This window comes from Branchiostoma floridae, chromosome 18 (assembly GCF_000003815.2).
Source record: "Branchiostoma floridae strain S238N-H82 chromosome 18, Bfl_VNyyK, whole genome shotgun sequence".
In the NCBI taxonomy this organism is placed as follows: Eukaryota; Metazoa; Chordata; class Leptocardii; order Amphioxiformes; family Branchiostomatidae; genus Branchiostoma; species Branchiostoma floridae.
The window spans coordinates 10,845,149-10,862,840 of record NC_049996.1 but is presented as its reverse complement, the minus strand read 5'-3'; the positions used below and the strand labels follow the sequence as shown (position 1 = coordinate 10,862,840).

At 39.5% G+C, this 17,692-nt stretch overlaps 1 protein-coding gene across 3 annotated transcripts in view; it reads left to right on the top strand.

Moving 5' to 3' along the window:
• LOC118405677 overlaps positions 1-17,692 on the top strand; it is a 40,417-nt gene that overhangs the window by 19,308 nt on the left and 3,417 nt on the right. For all 3 annotated transcript variants that reach the window (XM_035805281.1, XM_035805278.1, XM_035805282.1), the window contains exons 2-9: positions 9,930-14,107; positions 14,493-14,626; positions 15,070-15,247; positions 15,507-15,596; positions 15,753-15,826; positions 16,261-16,465; positions 16,802-16,963; positions 17,398-17,543. In XM_035805281.1, coding sequence (XP_035661174.1) covers positions 10,067-14,107; positions 14,493-14,626; positions 15,070-15,247; positions 15,507-15,596; positions 15,753-15,826; positions 16,261-16,465; positions 16,802-16,963; positions 17,398-17,543 — 5,030 coding nt within the window. In that variant the 5' untranslated portion in view covers positions 9,930-10,066. The remainder of the gene's footprint in view (positions 1-9,929; positions 14,108-14,492; positions 14,627-15,069; positions 15,248-15,506; positions 15,597-15,752; positions 15,827-16,260; positions 16,466-16,801; positions 16,964-17,397; positions 17,544-17,692) is intronic.

The following is a 17,692-nucleotide window of genomic DNA, read 5'->3' as shown; positions in this document are numbered from 1 at the left end:
TGCACAAACGCACATTTAACTTTTAAGCATTCATTTAGTTTATTTTGGTAAACTAAAGGTGTTTCGTTTTGTCTAATAATAGTAATTAAGCTCCTCTCCTTTGTGAGCTGTGGTATGTTGAACAAAAAACAGAACTATATTTAAAAGAACATAACTTAAGGGCAAATATACCAAACATTTGGATCATCGTAGGGTTTCCTTTTATTATCAAGAATTGTTCAGACCTATTACAGTGGATAAAACTTTTTCAATCACGTAAAGCTACTATATATAAGTTCGTAACGTTCTCGTATAGCACAGTGTTCCTTGTGCTTTGAATTGACACTAGTTTGTTAGTTGTTTTTTTTTGTATCTGATAGAATTAAGATATGTTGTAGTTTTTACAAGTGTGCAACAACAACACAGGCCAAACTTTGAAATTTCTGCTGACAGCATTCCCCGTAGACCTGATCCTTGGTGGTTGCCTACCTGTAACAGTTACTGTTAATTGCAAACTAAGGCCCACCACTCCATGACTCAAACCACACAGCACAGGCTGCACCTGAGGCAACTGAATGCCTAATGACTTGTGCGCGCTGCTCAGGTGTGTCTTTGTTTGTGGCAACGGCATGTGGTTACCATGGCAACCCGTGCTTTAATTAGTATTTTTCCGGAAGCTTGAAGGCCGACCTTCGTGTCAAGTATGTATTGTTCCACATGTGCAATCGGTATTACTTAGATTGCCTGCTTTACTGAAGCTACACATGTAAGATTAGAAGTTGTCTTGTTCTATATGAAGATTTGCCGTAATTACAGGCGCAGTAAAATTAAGATTTGTTTGGCAGCTTTATGGTAAAGTGTTGGGTTGAACCAGCATGCTTGGCCATAGCGTAGCCCTATTGTAATGTCAGCTATATATGATTGAAAATAACACTTCAGTTCTGACCAGCTTTACCTTTTTTACACTTGACAGACTCAGAAGCCACTAACAAATGTTGAAACTTTGAAAGATTCTATGATGTTTACAGGTTGAAGTTGTCATTAATTTTGTAGGACTTAGCATACGTTGATTTGCCTGGACATAGTGGCTGTGGTAAAATTGCTTCCTGTATTGAGGCCAGACCAGAAGTATGCAGACAAATTACTAGTCAGGTGGTGAATACTGAATACATGTATGTACACACTGGCCTTTCAGGGCCCTTACAACATGATGTGAATCAGGTGATATCTGGGATGGTCATGAAACATTTCTTCTTTTTTTTTTAAAGATATTTTCTAGCTTCGTATATCTACCTTAAATTATAAACACCATTATGTGTAGCCAAGAGATATGCTTTCTGGATTATACTGTCCTGCAATACTCTTATTTGCAGTGATCAGTTCAATACACTCGCTTTTGTTATAAATTTAAGTACAAATATTTTTGAAATGATAGCACAAAATAATTGGCATTGAAATGAAATTGGCTACCAGGTGATAGATTTCATTTGATTTGATCACTTTATTGGTTAAGCCATTGTATAGATTTTTATGATATTAGAAATTCAAGATGGGCTACGAGAATCAATATTCCAGATTATTATATTGTCATGTTGAATGGCTGATCAGAAATCTGCTTTAGTCCAACGTACAGTCACAGCCTCCATGATGGTTTGCTGTTTTCCTGGGTCTGATTAAGATACAACAGAAATAATAATAATATAATTCACATTTTTTGTCAGAATGCAGATGGATGATTGATATTCAATTAAGCCCCTGCTGGTTTCCATGTTTTGCATCCCAGTCTTCAAAAGTGTCTGTAATCAAAAACTATAGTCTGTGCGTATTGGATACTAATCATTGCCTTGCCTACAGTACAAACCTCTATGGCTACCATCAGCCAACAAAATGTAATCAGAAAGGACGGTCAGGGAGACTCTGAATGATTGAAAATCAATACAGTCTGATTTGTGTTTTCCTCATGTGATGCTTATAGAATAGCAAATACACAATCATTTGATGTACATGTTGGCATTTTGTTCCAATCTTTCCAGGGATTAAAAAAATTTGGTACATGTAGCAAAGATCTCTCATATAAGATGGAGGGAGGGCAACCCTGTCTCCGGAAAAAAATATCTGCTTTACTCACAGCCCATATTAACGTTAACCTTTTCCCCACCACCTGCTCCAATATCCAAGGAAAATTCTGGGCTCAATGGCTACCTTGGCAGGAAGATAAAAGTTAAGATTTCAGCTTTATTTTGGGCACTTGGCCCATATCAACGGACAACAAAAAAATATAAAACACACAAGACATTAAAATACATAGTTAACTGTTGAGTAGGATTAGCCAGGGTGTTTGAGGACAAGGTTGATGTGAATTTTTATCTTCAGAATGTGCTGTGATTGAAGGCATCTGAATGGAATAACTCGACAATGATCTGGTAGAGGAGGGCTAAAGCATTGTTGCTGGTATTTTTCTCATGATATCTTCGTTGTGTGAACTACTTTGCTCCATATTTGGGCAATACGAGGCACAGGTGTACAAACTGTACATAAGGGTGTCATCATGTTGTCTAATTAGCTTATCCCTAATGGAGGCATTGTTCTCCACACAGGTGTGCCTATATAGGGGTGAGGTGTCCTAGGACAATAAAAGCTAGACAATAGATTTTGGCACCTGTGCAAAATGTTTTGTGGGCATTTGGATTGACCACCTGTCCCTTCCAGCTGCTGTATGATATTGGACACATTGATTATTATCAATATTTAATAGTAAGTACAATGCTGATTTTTTAATTAATGTGGAAAGCTCTCTCTGGCCTTTATGCCTATTGAATTAATTTGTGACTAGTGAATCAAAAATCGTATGTTAATTTCAATCTAAGATCATATGTGGGGGATAGTCGCTGTGTGAAAAATACAGATGATTACATTCCTAGTCTAATATAATATTAATCTTGTAAAATGAATGTGCATCATAATAGTAATACTAGTCATGGGTGTTTTTAACAGATTCAGTGTTCTGTACACTAAACATTATGAAGCAACACCCTTTTTTTAGAGCAATGTCATGTGAAAATGTAGATTTTCCACTGATACTAAATGTTACTTGATAAGTTAATATACACACATCAGGTATTCTTGCTTTAGATGTATTCAATTGTATGGGGCACAATTCATGATGATGATAACATTTTACTTACTATGTGTAAGTCACATATTAATCATCTTTTATCCAAGGCTTGAAGTTATGATAACTATAATAATTTGGTTGCATGTTATTGTGACAGTCGCTAAGCTTTCTTTCATTATAGCTGACAACGTAACACGAGTTATTGTTACATTGACATTATTCTTGTAAGGACTCTAAATAAATGATGTTACCTTCAAAGGAGATATCATAATTCATTATTGCAGTAGCCTTCTATCTGTTATCATAGACAGATATATTGATATATTAGATATTGATTACTGAATTGTAAAGGATTCTCCTGAAGGGGGTGGAGGGGAAGGGACACAGATGTGACTTTCTTAGTATAAGTTTAATTATTCCCCTGAGATTTGTGCCAGACATGTGTCCGATAGATTGATATATCATAGCTTTGTTTGTGGTATTCCATTATTTGAACACCAATTCATTACATTATGTGTATTTCTGACAAGGGCACAATAGCAAGAAAGGTGTTAGTATTAATTTAATTTTGTAAAGATTGAAGTCAAAGTATAATTTTAACTATACTCTTATGAAGGATTCATTGAGTAGATGGATCAAAAGGTAATGGACCAAAATCTATTTTAAGATCAGGATTGCTTTGGTGCAAGTCTATTTTCAGATCAGCATTGTTTCTTGCAGTCTTGAAAAGAAAAGTTTGTTGCAAAAGAGAAATGCAATACTGTGTACAACAGCTGCACAACAGTTTTCTTAGAAAACAAGACTGAAACATAGACTGTCTCTCTTTCTTAGTGTTATTACAGTTACACTGTATGCCTTAAGAAAAGCATGCAATGGTCGACGACCTCAGCACTTCAGGCTCTTTTTGTTCTAACGTTACCTTGACATTGACTACGTCTTTTGTAGTGGACCAAAACCCAACCAAGACGCAGGTATCACATTTCATGATACAAGTAGCGCAGCTATTCATGTGACCACATACATGTGCTTAAGGTCAAATGAAGTTCATGTCTGAATAGTCCGTCAGTATTCATAAGTGACACTAATGTTTTATTTGGCTGTGACCTGCATTGAAAAGATGTCAATCTAAGTTAGATATGGGGAGCTAATATGTTAGTATAGACTTAACAAGCTCAGCATATTGTGGTTAATATATAGTTACTGTTTAAAGTAAGCACCACAATCTTCAATTTCACATTCCATATTACTATGGATGTTTTGGCATCAGCTTTGTGGTGGTCCGTGTTTCCACAATAGTTAATATTCAAAAGGTGTTGAAGACTCAACAGTATCAAGTGCTGAATGTTTATAGGACCTTATGAACGTGTACATGACTTGCACAATCCCCCCTTATGGCTTTTTAATGGCACTGACGATACTAGCCACCTCATGCCAATAATATGTGGTAAACTTTAGCCAACTTCCAACTGAGGTTACACTTTTGCCACTATGACAGTCAAACCTGTTAGTACAAGTGACCACTTCAACATAGGGGCCACCTGGCCAATGTGACTCTTAAGTTTTTAGAGCTTGGATAATTGGTGGTCGCTTAATAGATTATTTGTCCTATTGACCACCTGTGCACATTAAATCAGATTTCTTTGGACCCCTGAGTGATCTTCATGGGCATTTTTGACTGTATATAGGTGAAAGTTGTGAATTTTGATCACTTGTATATACTAAATAACTCAAATGTCCACAAATTCACTCATGAAGCTTTTGGGTTCAGCGTCTGCTTTTAGTTTTAGTTTTGCAGAAGAAAAAGTATCAAGCATTTTTACCTTCTACCCACCATTTAGTCAATATTATACCATTGTGTGAAGAGTTAAGTGAACACCAGACAGTCTTCTAAAGACCACTAGTCAGGAGATAGATCACCTGGAATTTGACAATGGGACCCTGCCGATAGTTGGGTGCAGTATTTATCCCAAAATAGACCTGCTCTCACTGCTGGTAAAAGTATAGCTCACTGTGGGTAAAGAAAGTAAAACTCAGGTAAACACCAGACCTCCCCTGTGGGGTGAAGTAGTGCGATCCAGGAGTTTTCCAAGGGAATACAGTAGAATGTTGTTGTCTTTCTCAACTTCGGCCTCTCAGGTTAGTTGTTTTTAATCCCAGATTTTTGTATACTATTATAGTATTAGGCGGTGATTGAGGGGGATGCCATAGCCTATTGTTTTATATGTTATGCTGGAATTGTCATCTCCAAAAATAGTTTCATCAGGATGAAGAAGTAACATTGATATTGCATAACCAGTAAAACTAAAAAGAAAGAAAACTTCAATATTGTATCTGTTGCAGGTTGACAATATAAGGATGTTAAGACTGGAAAAGACTATTTGCTTCAAACCCTTATGAAAAAAACTTGCACAAAGAATTTTCTCAATAATACATTGTATTTTGAGTGATTCCACTGTGTATAGATTACCATGGAAACCATGTAGAATCCATTAAAGTATAGCTGCTGTACTTCCCCCTCTCTCTTGTCATTCTAATTTAAGACATGTTCCAGTTTAAGACTTCCTGTCCACTCATTCACAATTAGATTCAGCAGCTTCTAAGAAGCTGACTTTGGTTTGATGAGTAGTCCTCTTGACAAGAGGAAATCCTTTGTTGCCTGTCACTTTTATGTTGATAGATCAGTTCATGTACAACATGTATCAAAGACCAAAGAGTCCAGAATGATAGATATCCCACTCAGAGTTGATTAGCTAAGAAAATTATTGGAAACCATTTCAGATTCCTCGTAAGCCTATAGAATGCAGGAAGTCTTTTGTTTCCAGTGTTACTTTTTGTTAACCACTGCAAATGTCCTTGCCCCTGTTAAGGGCTTGCCTAAACTCCATCCAAAGGAGTGCCCAGGTCCAATTGATTTGGGGGACCTTGCATGACAAGTACATGCAATGTAGTCTATGAAATTCTGGCACTTCTTTTGTCATAATTTTTTTTGGTCATTCCTTGTGCTCAAAGTGCTGCTCCAGGTTACTATGATACTCTCGAAGAATTTCAGGAAGAATGACAAGGGTGTACAAAAACATCTTGCTTTTCATTATTTAGCAAATAAGACTGGTCAATATTTTAGTGTACAAAAGAATCTTACATTCAGCAAATCCATAGAAAAAGCTGAATACATATACTAGTGCAAGTAGAAGCGGCTTGATGAAACAAGCCTCTACCTTGGCCCATCTCTGTAGGAGGTATGAGCTGACTTTGACAGCATATTGATTCCACGGTGATTCTTTTTACTTAATCGTTGGCGAGCCGGCAAAGCTCAGCAAATATTGACTGAGTCTTTCTGGCAGTTTGTACAGCGATACCGTTGATCCCACCTTGTGCCCGTGTAATGACATTAGTTTGTGCCATGCGTTTAATTTTCCACTAGAGGGCACTGGATAATGTGTACAATAGGGTACCCCCTAGGGCGGAGTGGGCCAGTGAAATATTATAGCATAAAAGCTTACATTGGCTGCCCATGCATGCATAATTAGGGGGCTTGGCTGGTGGGAAAGCAGTTACAGACAGCTTCAGAAGTGTCTCTGCGCATGGTTGTAGCAGCAAGCTTGGTGAGAAAGGGGGATCTAAACTCTTGTACAACAGCAAGCAGGTAACTTTTGACTGTCCTTAAATTGTGCGATCAGATATTGGCATGTACTATAAGTTAACATTAACACATTAATAATACATTAACATTACATTATTATCATCATTATTTGTTTGTTACAAACTTAGAGACTTTAAAGATTAGAGGTATATACATGTAGATTAAGGCTTTAGGAGTCAAGCTTTCATCTGATGAAGGATTTCTAAGAAATTTTGCTGGAATTTTCTGATACTTGACAACAGTTTCTCAGGTCATGTTCTTTTCAGAGAATATTTCTGAATCAGGCCCTTTTATTCTTGTGGCATTTTCAACATTGCAGCGGATGTTTATGCATGGCTGTGCATATCATATACACTGAGTTACAAGTAGTGTCAAGCATACATTATGTACCAACTGGCTGCTGGAATGAGTCAGGAAAACACTTTGTTTTTACTTTGCTCTGTTTTCTGTCTTGTTTTGACTTCAAGACTTACCTGTATTTTGCACAAGAGAGACATACATGTACAGTACTGCTACTACATGTACAGTAGATCTAGAGCTTGTTAAATTACTGTACTACTGAATTATCCGTTCTAAGATGTTTAAGATACCTAGAATGCCAGGTGTAACTGATACAACTGCATGCTTTAAGGTGTTTGAAAGTTTTTGTGTGGTGTGTGACAAAACCTATAGTAAGCTGATTTATAGCTTAAAAAGAAAACCATGAGTGCTTAAGTTATGCACGTAGGAGCCAGTGAGGTTATTTACTATAAACTTAAAGATAAAAGTTATGTATTTCCAAAAGCCTGGTTCAGAAATATGAAATCTTCTTGCGATAAAGACAGATCCATTACAGTAAATACCATCTGAAAGGCAATGCCAGAGAAAGAGAAAAAGGTCTTAAGTTTTCAAAATATTTATTTTTGACAATAGAAAAGTATTACAGTCAAAGTTATGAACTTAGAGCTCTTTACAATAGTATTAATTGCATGATGGGCTTTGTTAACAGCATGAATTGAATGGTAAACTCTGTCAGCCATACAAGAGTTCTGTGTGAAGGATGAAAATCCATCTGTTTATTACAATTTTTAGTCTGCTTGTAATCTGGGCTAATCAAAGTTCTCATGTTGTATCTAAAAATATAAAGAATTAAAGAGCAATTTAGAATTTTTCAAAATTAATGTATTAAGATGTCATTACCTCCATGAAAAAATGGAGGTATAGTTTTGAGTGTGTCTGTGTGTGTGTCTGTGTGTGTGTCTGTGTGTGTGTCTGTGTGTCCGCATATTTGTGGTCAGCATAACTTGAGAACCTCTTGATGGACTACGATGATATTTGGTATGTAGGTAGGGGTTGGGAAGACGAAGGTCAAGGTCAATTTTGGGCCCCCTGGTGTGTGGCCTTGGTACTGCAGCGCAACTTCCGGTTTTGCTATCTCGGTGTTCTGAACATGCTATGGTCAAGATTTTTAAGTATTAGATAGCTCTTGTGCTCAGGAAAAAATTACGTAAGTTTGGGCTCCCTAGCGTTTAGTTTTGGAATAGCAGGGGCATTTTTGTCAAAAACTTCTGACGAGGATAACTCAAGAAGGGAAGAACGGATTTTCATGATTTTTGGTATATAGGTACCTTAGACAATGTTGTACAAGATTAAATACTAATTATGCAAAATAAGAGTACATTTGCATAATTAATGAGGATATTATATCATGGCAGTTTTTTCAATGTATCTCTTGTCCTGGATGTGATATGGTCTTGACAGTTGGCTGGTAGATAGCTTGCAGTGCCATGACAAAGTGGGGCAGGTTTCAGCCCCCTAACATTTAATTTCGGAACTGCAGGGGCGTTTTTGTCAAGACATTCTAAAGAGGATAACTGCAGAAAGGATTGATGGATTGGCATCATATTAGGCATGCGGGTACCTTAGGCAAAGATGTTCATAATGATATACATTTTATGCAAATGAGGACTTAATTTGCATAATTAATGAGGAAATTGTATAATTCCATTGTTTTCAATAACTGGACTTCAATAAATGTAACACATGTTAACTATGATAGGTGGAATATAAGCAGATACCAAATATGGTAATGAGGAAATTATTTGCATAATTTATGTAAAAATTGCAAAAGCGCTTTTTGATTAATAATGGGAATTTTATAATTGTGACATTTGTACGTTAGTCAATGATGAACAATACGATGCATAAATTATGTTAATGTGTTAGTCAATTGCATGAAATTTACGAAAGCTCTAAATTTTCATGGAGGTATGAGGTCGCCGAACTCTAGTTGATACAGTCTTCCAGTTTTAGCTCAAGAAACTTTAGTTGTATAATTGGATGGTACAAAAAGTCAATATCTAGCTTGTTTCAAGCCTAGAATGGACAATGGACAATGGCCACTGACCAACTGTGCTCGTTTACACAATTATCGATAATCATTATTGGTATGTCAATATTCATTATTGACCTCTATGATCTTTGACACTACCCGGTACAGTAGATAAAATCATTACAATTTTTGCACAATTCATTATGTTTATATCACTACAATGTACCATTGGTGACGCTGTCCAGAGCAGTAATTAGAACAAATTCAACTGTTGAATTGTAAGTTTTAAAAACATAATTATGGATTATCTCTGTTCGCCTTACCAACTGTAACATTAATTGGTAGCCAGTTAATGAAGTGGCTTAGAACAAAAGTCCAATGGCAGACACAATGTCTGGCCCTCTATTAGTCCTGGCAGTTTCAAAAACATCTAACAGTAACTGTTGATCTGAAACATGCTACAACCTTTGAAGAACCCAAAATATATTCAGGTTGTCATGGCAATTTCTACTTTTAAGCTCCAGCATGCTTTAAGGTCACTCTCTCAAATCGGCAATTGCTTACTCTGAACTTCAGCTTATATTACGAATTATTGCATATTTGGCAAACTGCCATATGGTGGCCGCAAGCATAGCCTGCAGTGTGAGTAAGGAACTGACTGCTTTATGACTTTTGCTCTTTGAAACGGAGTGTTCCTTGAATGTGCTTGAGGTGCTACTCTCTTCAAATTCAAGGCTTAGAACCTTCTCTTTAAAGTAATACAGGTACGTCTCAGGCACTGGTAACATACAAATGTCAGGTTCTAAAACTTAAGCCAATATACAAACACCCAACATTTTCATTTAATCAGTGTTCTTGATATGGTGTTCTCTGCTTTCTTACAGGTCTTTTGAAGAGTTCCTAATGTGAGAGAAATTGTACCAGTCCTTTCTTCTGGTGGGCCGACATGGGATGAAGGGGGCGGTTTGCAGTGGGAAGGAATTCTACACCGTGTTAACAAAGGCTGAAGATCCCTGCTGAAATGGCCACCAATAGCCCACATATTCACAGGCAAGAGGCCGTGAAGTGGGAAGGACCATCCACGTCCACTTCTGGAGTGTTAGTTTCGAGTGGTGGAACAAACCGGTTGCCCACCGTCTGTCCTAAACAAACACGCTCAGAACAGGTCAAGAATGCATCAAACACGGCAGCCATGCCTCAGATGTTGCCAGAAATGCAAGTTCTAAGGAATGGCAGGCAAAATAATGCAGACAGTTCACATATGACAGCTGCAATGGACGGAACGTCGGCAAAGCAGAGCTTGGAAAAGTTGAGGCAGATGAGACAAAGACTTCACAGTGATGAAGACCTGAAGCCCAACAGTTATGACAAGTCCAAACATCCTAGGACACTCAGCGATGGAGCTTACTGGAGACCAACTAGTCCACAGGCTGTCAACATTGTGCATAACTCATACCATGGACCTGTTTCTCCTCCTGCCATTGCAAACTCAGGAGACAACAGATTTTCATTTGAGAGAGGGTCTCCAAACCTCTTCAACATGAGACAAGCATCCCTTGACTTTGATGTTAGCTCAGAACCGGCATCAAGAATTTCAACACCAATAAGTGTTGACACACCCCCTATTTCTGCGAGCACTTCTCCTGTTGCATCACCAAGAAGTCTGGAGGGAGTCATGCAAGACGGTGACACAAGCAGCATGTCTTATAGAAAGTTGTGGCAAAATCGGTCTATCAGGAAAAAGTCTCAAAACAACCAGGATTCAAAACCCTCTCTGGAAAACGGATCAAGAAAGGTATTCAAGAGAGGCGAAAGCAGCCCGACATTGTTTTCGAGAAATGTTGTAACGGAAAAGCAGCTGTCAACACAAAACAAAGAACGACAGGATGACAGAACTACCTCTGTAGACCAGTCAGAGTGTGACACTATTTCAGAACATCTCGATACAGGTTCATCTTATTTCCGTAGGTCTTCAGAAGGGAACTCTACAAGACGGTCACTACGGGCCAAATACCCCAAAGCGATGCAGCATATCCCCTCCTTCAATGAATTCCGAAGGATGCGAAAGGAAGGACATGTCAGTCCAAGCTCAAAGTTCAGTAGTACACTGTTTGATCCAGTGGAGGAGAATGAAGATTGCAGTAGCGTTGCTGAAAACGCTCAAGAAAAGGAGCCAGAGAAGAGAGTAAGTGACGTGGCAAGAAGGGACAGTGCAGAATTGGCTATCTCTAGATCTGTGACAAATGGTAACTACAAGAAAGAATCCAGGGAAAAAACTGAAGTGACAAAATTGGGTCCTCAGGATTCGTCTAAAGATATGCGTACTCCACATGACAAGAGTGAGGAAGTAAGCAAAGATGAGGAAAAGTCTATCCTGTCCATCTTGTCTACATACTATGCAAAAGAAGGGGCAAGGTCAATGGAGGTTTGTAAGGAGAAAGATTCATCTTCACAGAATGTTTCAAGAAAGAGGGACACAGATCAGCAAAGTCAAGACCTGAACTCTTGTAAGAGCACCCCTCAAAATTGTTTCGAGGACAACAAGGCAAGAGACAACAGTTCTGCAGTGCAAAATACAGCATCAACCATTCCTGGAGTTTTGCCTCCATTCTCTCATAATGGACATTGTCATGAGAGAAAAGTTAAAGATTCCCAACAACACACAAAAGAGTATCAGATACCAAATTGTCACGACCCCTTGAGTCACTCTGTATCACCTCTTAAGGACAATCATACACCTAAAAGACAAGAAACATCTTCCAACTTGGTGCAGGACTCTGAAACTTCCTCTACCAGGTCAGACTCTTCTTCAAACATAGTAGGGAAGGAATTGTTGAGAAACCTTAATGGTCAAGGACATGATGAGACCAACTCAAAAGCTTTGTTACACAACTTTTCAGGTGAGAAAGTCTGCAGAAAAGCAAGTGATCAACTTGTTCCCAAACTTGATCTAGGATATCTCAATGAAGAAACTGATGCACTCTCACCAAGGATTGAAGCTAAAACTCCTGAAAAGCAAGTCAATAGACATGTCCATATAGCAGAGAATTGTATGGATCATTTATCACCAAGGGACAGACATGTTGAGGTTTCAAGGAAGTTTGCAGAAGCAAGTCTAGATGCAGCTGCTTCTAAGTGGACTGGAAAAAACTGTTTCAGACAGAATAGAAGTACCAACATAAATTCTGTGGAAGACAACTTAAGAGGTGCTTCTCCCTCTCAGACAAGATTGAAGCAAGATCAAATGTTGCACGAAGACTACTCCAACACCGTTGAAGCTGTTAGCGGGACCGTTAGCCAGCTTAACTGTAAACATGTCAACAGTAAACACATCCCTGCGGGACCCCTGGAGACAAGAATTTCAAACACGATGAGTGAAACGTCCACGTCATGTTCTGAAAAAAGCCAAACATCACCAAAACCCTTCGTAGATGCCTCCCAACTCAACCAGATTCATAGATTCAGGACTGGGGACTGCGGGTTAGAATCATTCCAGATCAATGCTGAAGCAAAGAGAGACACTACAGATGTTGTGCCAGCTGCAAAAGAAGTTCACTGTCCGCTTACTAAAGAAAGCAGCTCTGTTCAGGAACTAGGCCAAGCTCCGCCAGTCACAACAGGACAGAAAGACTCGTGTTGTGAGAAAGTGGAAACGGATACTGTGAGAACAAACTGCGACGGCTCAGACAACAACAGTCCACACAAAGTGGGGGGTATGTCACTAGTCACAGTCGAGTGGACCCTACGCAGGAACAAGGGCTGCCTAGTGGAAGCTGTAAACAGCAACGAGGATTCAGCAACTCCGTATGTTTCTGCAAAGGATCAGCTGAAAAGTCTCACCAGTTCTGAGAGCCCGTCTGGGAAGGTTTCGCCCCGTAGTTGGTACAGCCGCCACTGGTCTGCACCGATAACTCCCAAACCCATGTTAGAGACCAACCTGGCTGTGACGACCAGTGTGGCCAGCAATGACTCGAGTCCTGCCTCCACTCCTCGAATGAAAAGGAAGCAGATCTTTGACGTCTGTACGGCCGTGTCAGAGAAGTTACAGGGAACAGAATCTGCTATGGCTAGTGATAGGCAAAATCATCAGCACACTGCAGATCATAATGGCATTAGTAGAGTGGACTCCCAGCCAAACGCCTATCAAGAGAAAGTTGAGACCAGAACAACTTGTGAGGTTTTAACACAACCAGAAAGACCTCCAAGAACTAAGGATTGTGGTAGTCTGTTCTTGAAAAGTGAGAAAGTAGACAGAAAAGATGATGCTATCTTCCAAACAGTTAAGTCTGAAAATAAAAGTCCCTCAAAGACTGAAAACAGCACTGTGTCCCGCACAGACTCAGATCACAAAGAGACATGTAGAACTGCTGAAAACAGAGAGGAAGATGTATTGGGTGCAGAGAAGTTGAGCATGTGGGGTTCCTTTGCAGATGGAGATGGTGGTAGCAGAGATGGCAGTAGAAGGGGAAGTGGTCTCAGCTCACAAAGTGACAGCTCAGGAGACGACACACAGGTTTCCATGCCTGAGATTCAACTCATGTTCCAAGACAGTCCTGTTCATCAACAAGAGAAGTCTCTAGAACAAAGTGATGACTGTGTGTTTGACTTGACCGAATTTGTCCAACAAGAGAAAGAAGCAGGCATCAACATGCATGACAATGGTCCTGAAGAAGTATTTTGTGATGATAGTAAGAGGGCACCTTTGTCAAATCAACGTGATAACAAGGAGGAGAGAAAAAGAGAAGGGATGTTTCTACCAAAGTCGGAATGGACTGATTTTGACAAAATTTGCAATCATGATGAAAGTGAAGCAAAGGACAAAAACAGAGAGAAGCAATCTACTTCCAACAGCAGAAGTGACAGCTATCGCAAGAGAGGGCTGGAAAGACAGAAACCAGTCTCCAGTACAAGCGAGGAACTCTTTGCCAGGAAATACAAGAGTGAGAGGAAGAGCAGCACTGATGGTAACATGCCAGTAGAGAAAGGAAAGACTCCCAAACGCAGCGTCACTTGGCATGCTCTGGTCAGGACCTCAGAAGTTAAGACAGAGACAAAACAGAAGGTGAGAGTAGTTTCGAGTTTCTAGATACATGTAACTTTCAAATACCACTGTTGCATATAGAACACTAAGTTTATCTATTGCCCAGTCTCAATTTGTCCTTCTCTTATTAGTACGTACTTAACTGTAGAAACTGTGTTGAACTTCTCAATTTCTGTATAAGTCGTGTATCTCAGGGATAGACAAAGGCCAAAGGACAACAGCACATTTTGTGTAGCCTTAACTTAAGGGGAGTAGCCTGGGTTCCATCCGTATTCTACCGGGCTCCTTACACTCGCTACCTAAAAATGCTAGTAGTTAAGGAGCCCGGTAGAATACGGATGGTACCCAGGCTATAAGGGGAGAGCCTTGTAGAGACATTTCCTTAAAAGTTGTTCCTGTTCTTCAGCCCCCAAGTTCAGTAGCACGATCCACATCTGATGTGACCAACTCCAGCAGCAAGGAGAGCAGACCAGACAAGACTCCCCGTCCTGTGAGACAACACCACAGTGACCCCTCCTCCATGGCTCTGCACAGGACCAGGTTAGTGAAGAGCCTTTATTTCAGGCCACATTGGTGAAATTTGTTGATTCTTGGATTTTAGAAAATGATGCTGAACAGGAATTTAAACATGAAAATGGGAAAGTTTCACGGTATCATGGAAAAACCTGTATGCTTGATCTTGTGTTGACCAAGATTGCATAAAAACTTTTAGTTCTTGGTGCCATATTAGTGTGATTGTGACTGTGCTTTTTTCACACTTAAGACAAGTTAGTCAAGATGTTTGGTGGTCGTCACTGCATCGTCAAGTTAGGAATTCATGTGTAAAGTCCCTTTCCCAAGGGCACATCATCAGGGCATTGGGAATATCAAACCTGGAACCTGTTGGTTCAGTGTTCAATGCTGTAACCATTATGCCACACCTATGCCACTATTGATGCACAACAGCCAACAATGGTGTTGAATTTCTTTTTCTTTTTCTGTAGAAACTGGTTGCACAGACACCATGGCATGGAGGACCTGACCATAGTGGAAGGTGTTCCCTCTGACCAGAGTGACAAGCGAGCCTCCAGGACCAAGTCCAAGAATCGCCATAGCAACGTGAGCACTGCCAGCGTGGACAGTGGGGTCATCGCCCTGGGAGAAGAGAAGGCAATCATGGAGGTAGGGGTCAACTTCAAGCTACATAAATCCTTGGTACATTTACATGTGAATGAAAAAATCAATTAAGCCAATATAGATATATACTGAACGCCATTTATGTGCAAGATAAGAGAAAATATTTGAGACTATTTGAGGAAAGTTTTTCATTTTTGTATACATATAGCTCAGCAGAAATCAAAAGTAATTTTTTTATTAACATGGTATTGCGTTATCTGTTTGGATCAGAGGTGAAAGTGCCATTGCTTATTTTTATCCACAGAGAAGGTCATCTGCCGTAGACATTGCGAGGAACGACAGTGGAGTTGGAATGGAGACCACACGAGTCCCCCGCAAGACAAGAGAAACAACGGTAGGAAATCATATTCAAATTTTTAAAACTTGTTAAACTTAATGTTAAGAATCTATATGCTCATTTCAAGTTGTAAGATTCCAATTCAACAACAAGTTATATTGCCTTTTCAAAGTGTGACTGAAATGTTTCTAATTATAATCTACTTTATTCCAGGATGAGTCCAACTGTGCAGACTGTGAGAAAGTCAACACTGTCATTGATGTAGAAGAGGAAGAGGAATCACCCAGGTATGGACTTTGATGACTTAATTGCTTTAATTTATATCCACATGTAATATGACATTACAGCAACATTTGGTCATGAAATGTAACTTTTAAAACCTTTGTAATGTCAATGAAGGTTTGACATCCAGGTAGTAAGATATGCCAAATAGTAATTACTCAAGCAACTGCATGGATATGATTTTGGAAACAGTCAGATGTTTCAGAGAACATCCAGCATATTTTGTCAATGACACTGAAGAGATATAGACTTGGATATTAATTCATAGTTAGACTATGAAAATCTGCATCTCTTCAAATCTCTTCAGTGTCACTGACAAAAGAAAGCAGATGTTATCTGGAAAGAATCATATCCAGTTTCTTGAGGAATCATCCAGTTTCTTGAGGAATCTCTATTTGCCATACCCTTTGTAACATTTGTAAATATGTTTGACCACCAGGAGTTACCGTACAGAAGACACAGCGCTGTGCCCTCGCTGTGAGAAGCGGCGTGTGGAGAGGAAGGAAGCGATCCAGGAGCTGGTTCAGACGGAGCTGAGTTACGGGGCCGACCTCCGGGTCATCAAGGAGGAGTTCTATGAGCCGATAGAGAAGGCCGGGCTGCTGACTCCACAACAGCTGCAAACCATCTTCATCAACATTCTGGTAAGTGCTTTTTAGTACATTTATTAGGCAATACTATAAGATTTAGAATTAAAGAATGATGCACTCAAAGACGAACATAAAAACAGAGTCTGATGAGAAAGTCTGAACATGTGCCTTCAAGTTGGTAGAAGCAGTTTCAGGGAGGGAATACAGTTAGACAAAAGCCTTCCTCTCAGCTCTCTATGTCTCACTGTCCTGTAGTTAAATTTTCATTACATGTCCAAGAATAAGAATACAAAATAGAATTGGTGTGGCATTATGAATATAGAAAAATTATCTTTTAAAATGAGTAGGTAGTCTTCTAATGGAAACATTTGTTTTTCACCTTTTTCCCAGGAACTGATTGAGGTGAATGACAGGTTTGCAGATAAGCTGCAGGACGCCATTGAGCATGCCCAGGAGCAGGGAGATGAGGACTACATCTCTGTGAACATCGGGAGGATCTTCCTGCAGGCAGCCAACATGCTCATGGCTTTTGAGACTTACTGCACCAAACAGGTCAGGAGACCAGGCAACTCTGGGCATAGTCTGTACATACTCAACTTGTAACTCAGGATATCATAGACACTTGTATGATTATGTTTATTGTAATTGTTTATTTCTTAATAGTATTTAAGTTTATTGACTTAAGCAGTCACTATTCATCACAGTTAGTGTATCTCTCTGAGGCCAGATAGGGCATCACTGTTCATACTCACTGACTCAGTCTGCTAAAATTAATGATCTGAGCTACTCTCTTTCCCCCCAACTGCTTAAACTTCCAGATACAAATATTTAATGATTTACAGAACTACTAGATTTGTGTCAAATCCCATGCCCTATATTGCCTTTGTAAGCAGGGATACCCCTGTATATTAGCCATATGCTAGTTAGTCATCTATGCTGGTATAATGCTATTCAATCTTACACCTTTTTCTTTTCCTGTTCCCCAGCCTGCAGCCCCTGCCATGCTGAAGACCCTGGAGAGTGAGAAGGACCTGTTCCGCATCTTCCTGGAGGTTTCCCAGACAGACAACTCCGCCCTGCGCAGGATGCACCTCTCCTCGTTCCTCATGGCTCCACTACAGAGAATAACAAAGTCAGTTCTTTATTTGTTTTGTGGTTCAATTTCTTATTACCTCTTATTGAGTTGAAAGGCCATTTTATTAAACTGTCCTTGGCGCTGAACAGACTTCTTGTCAACCTGTCCTTGGTGCAGAAGAGTCTTGTTATTAATCTGTTCTTGGT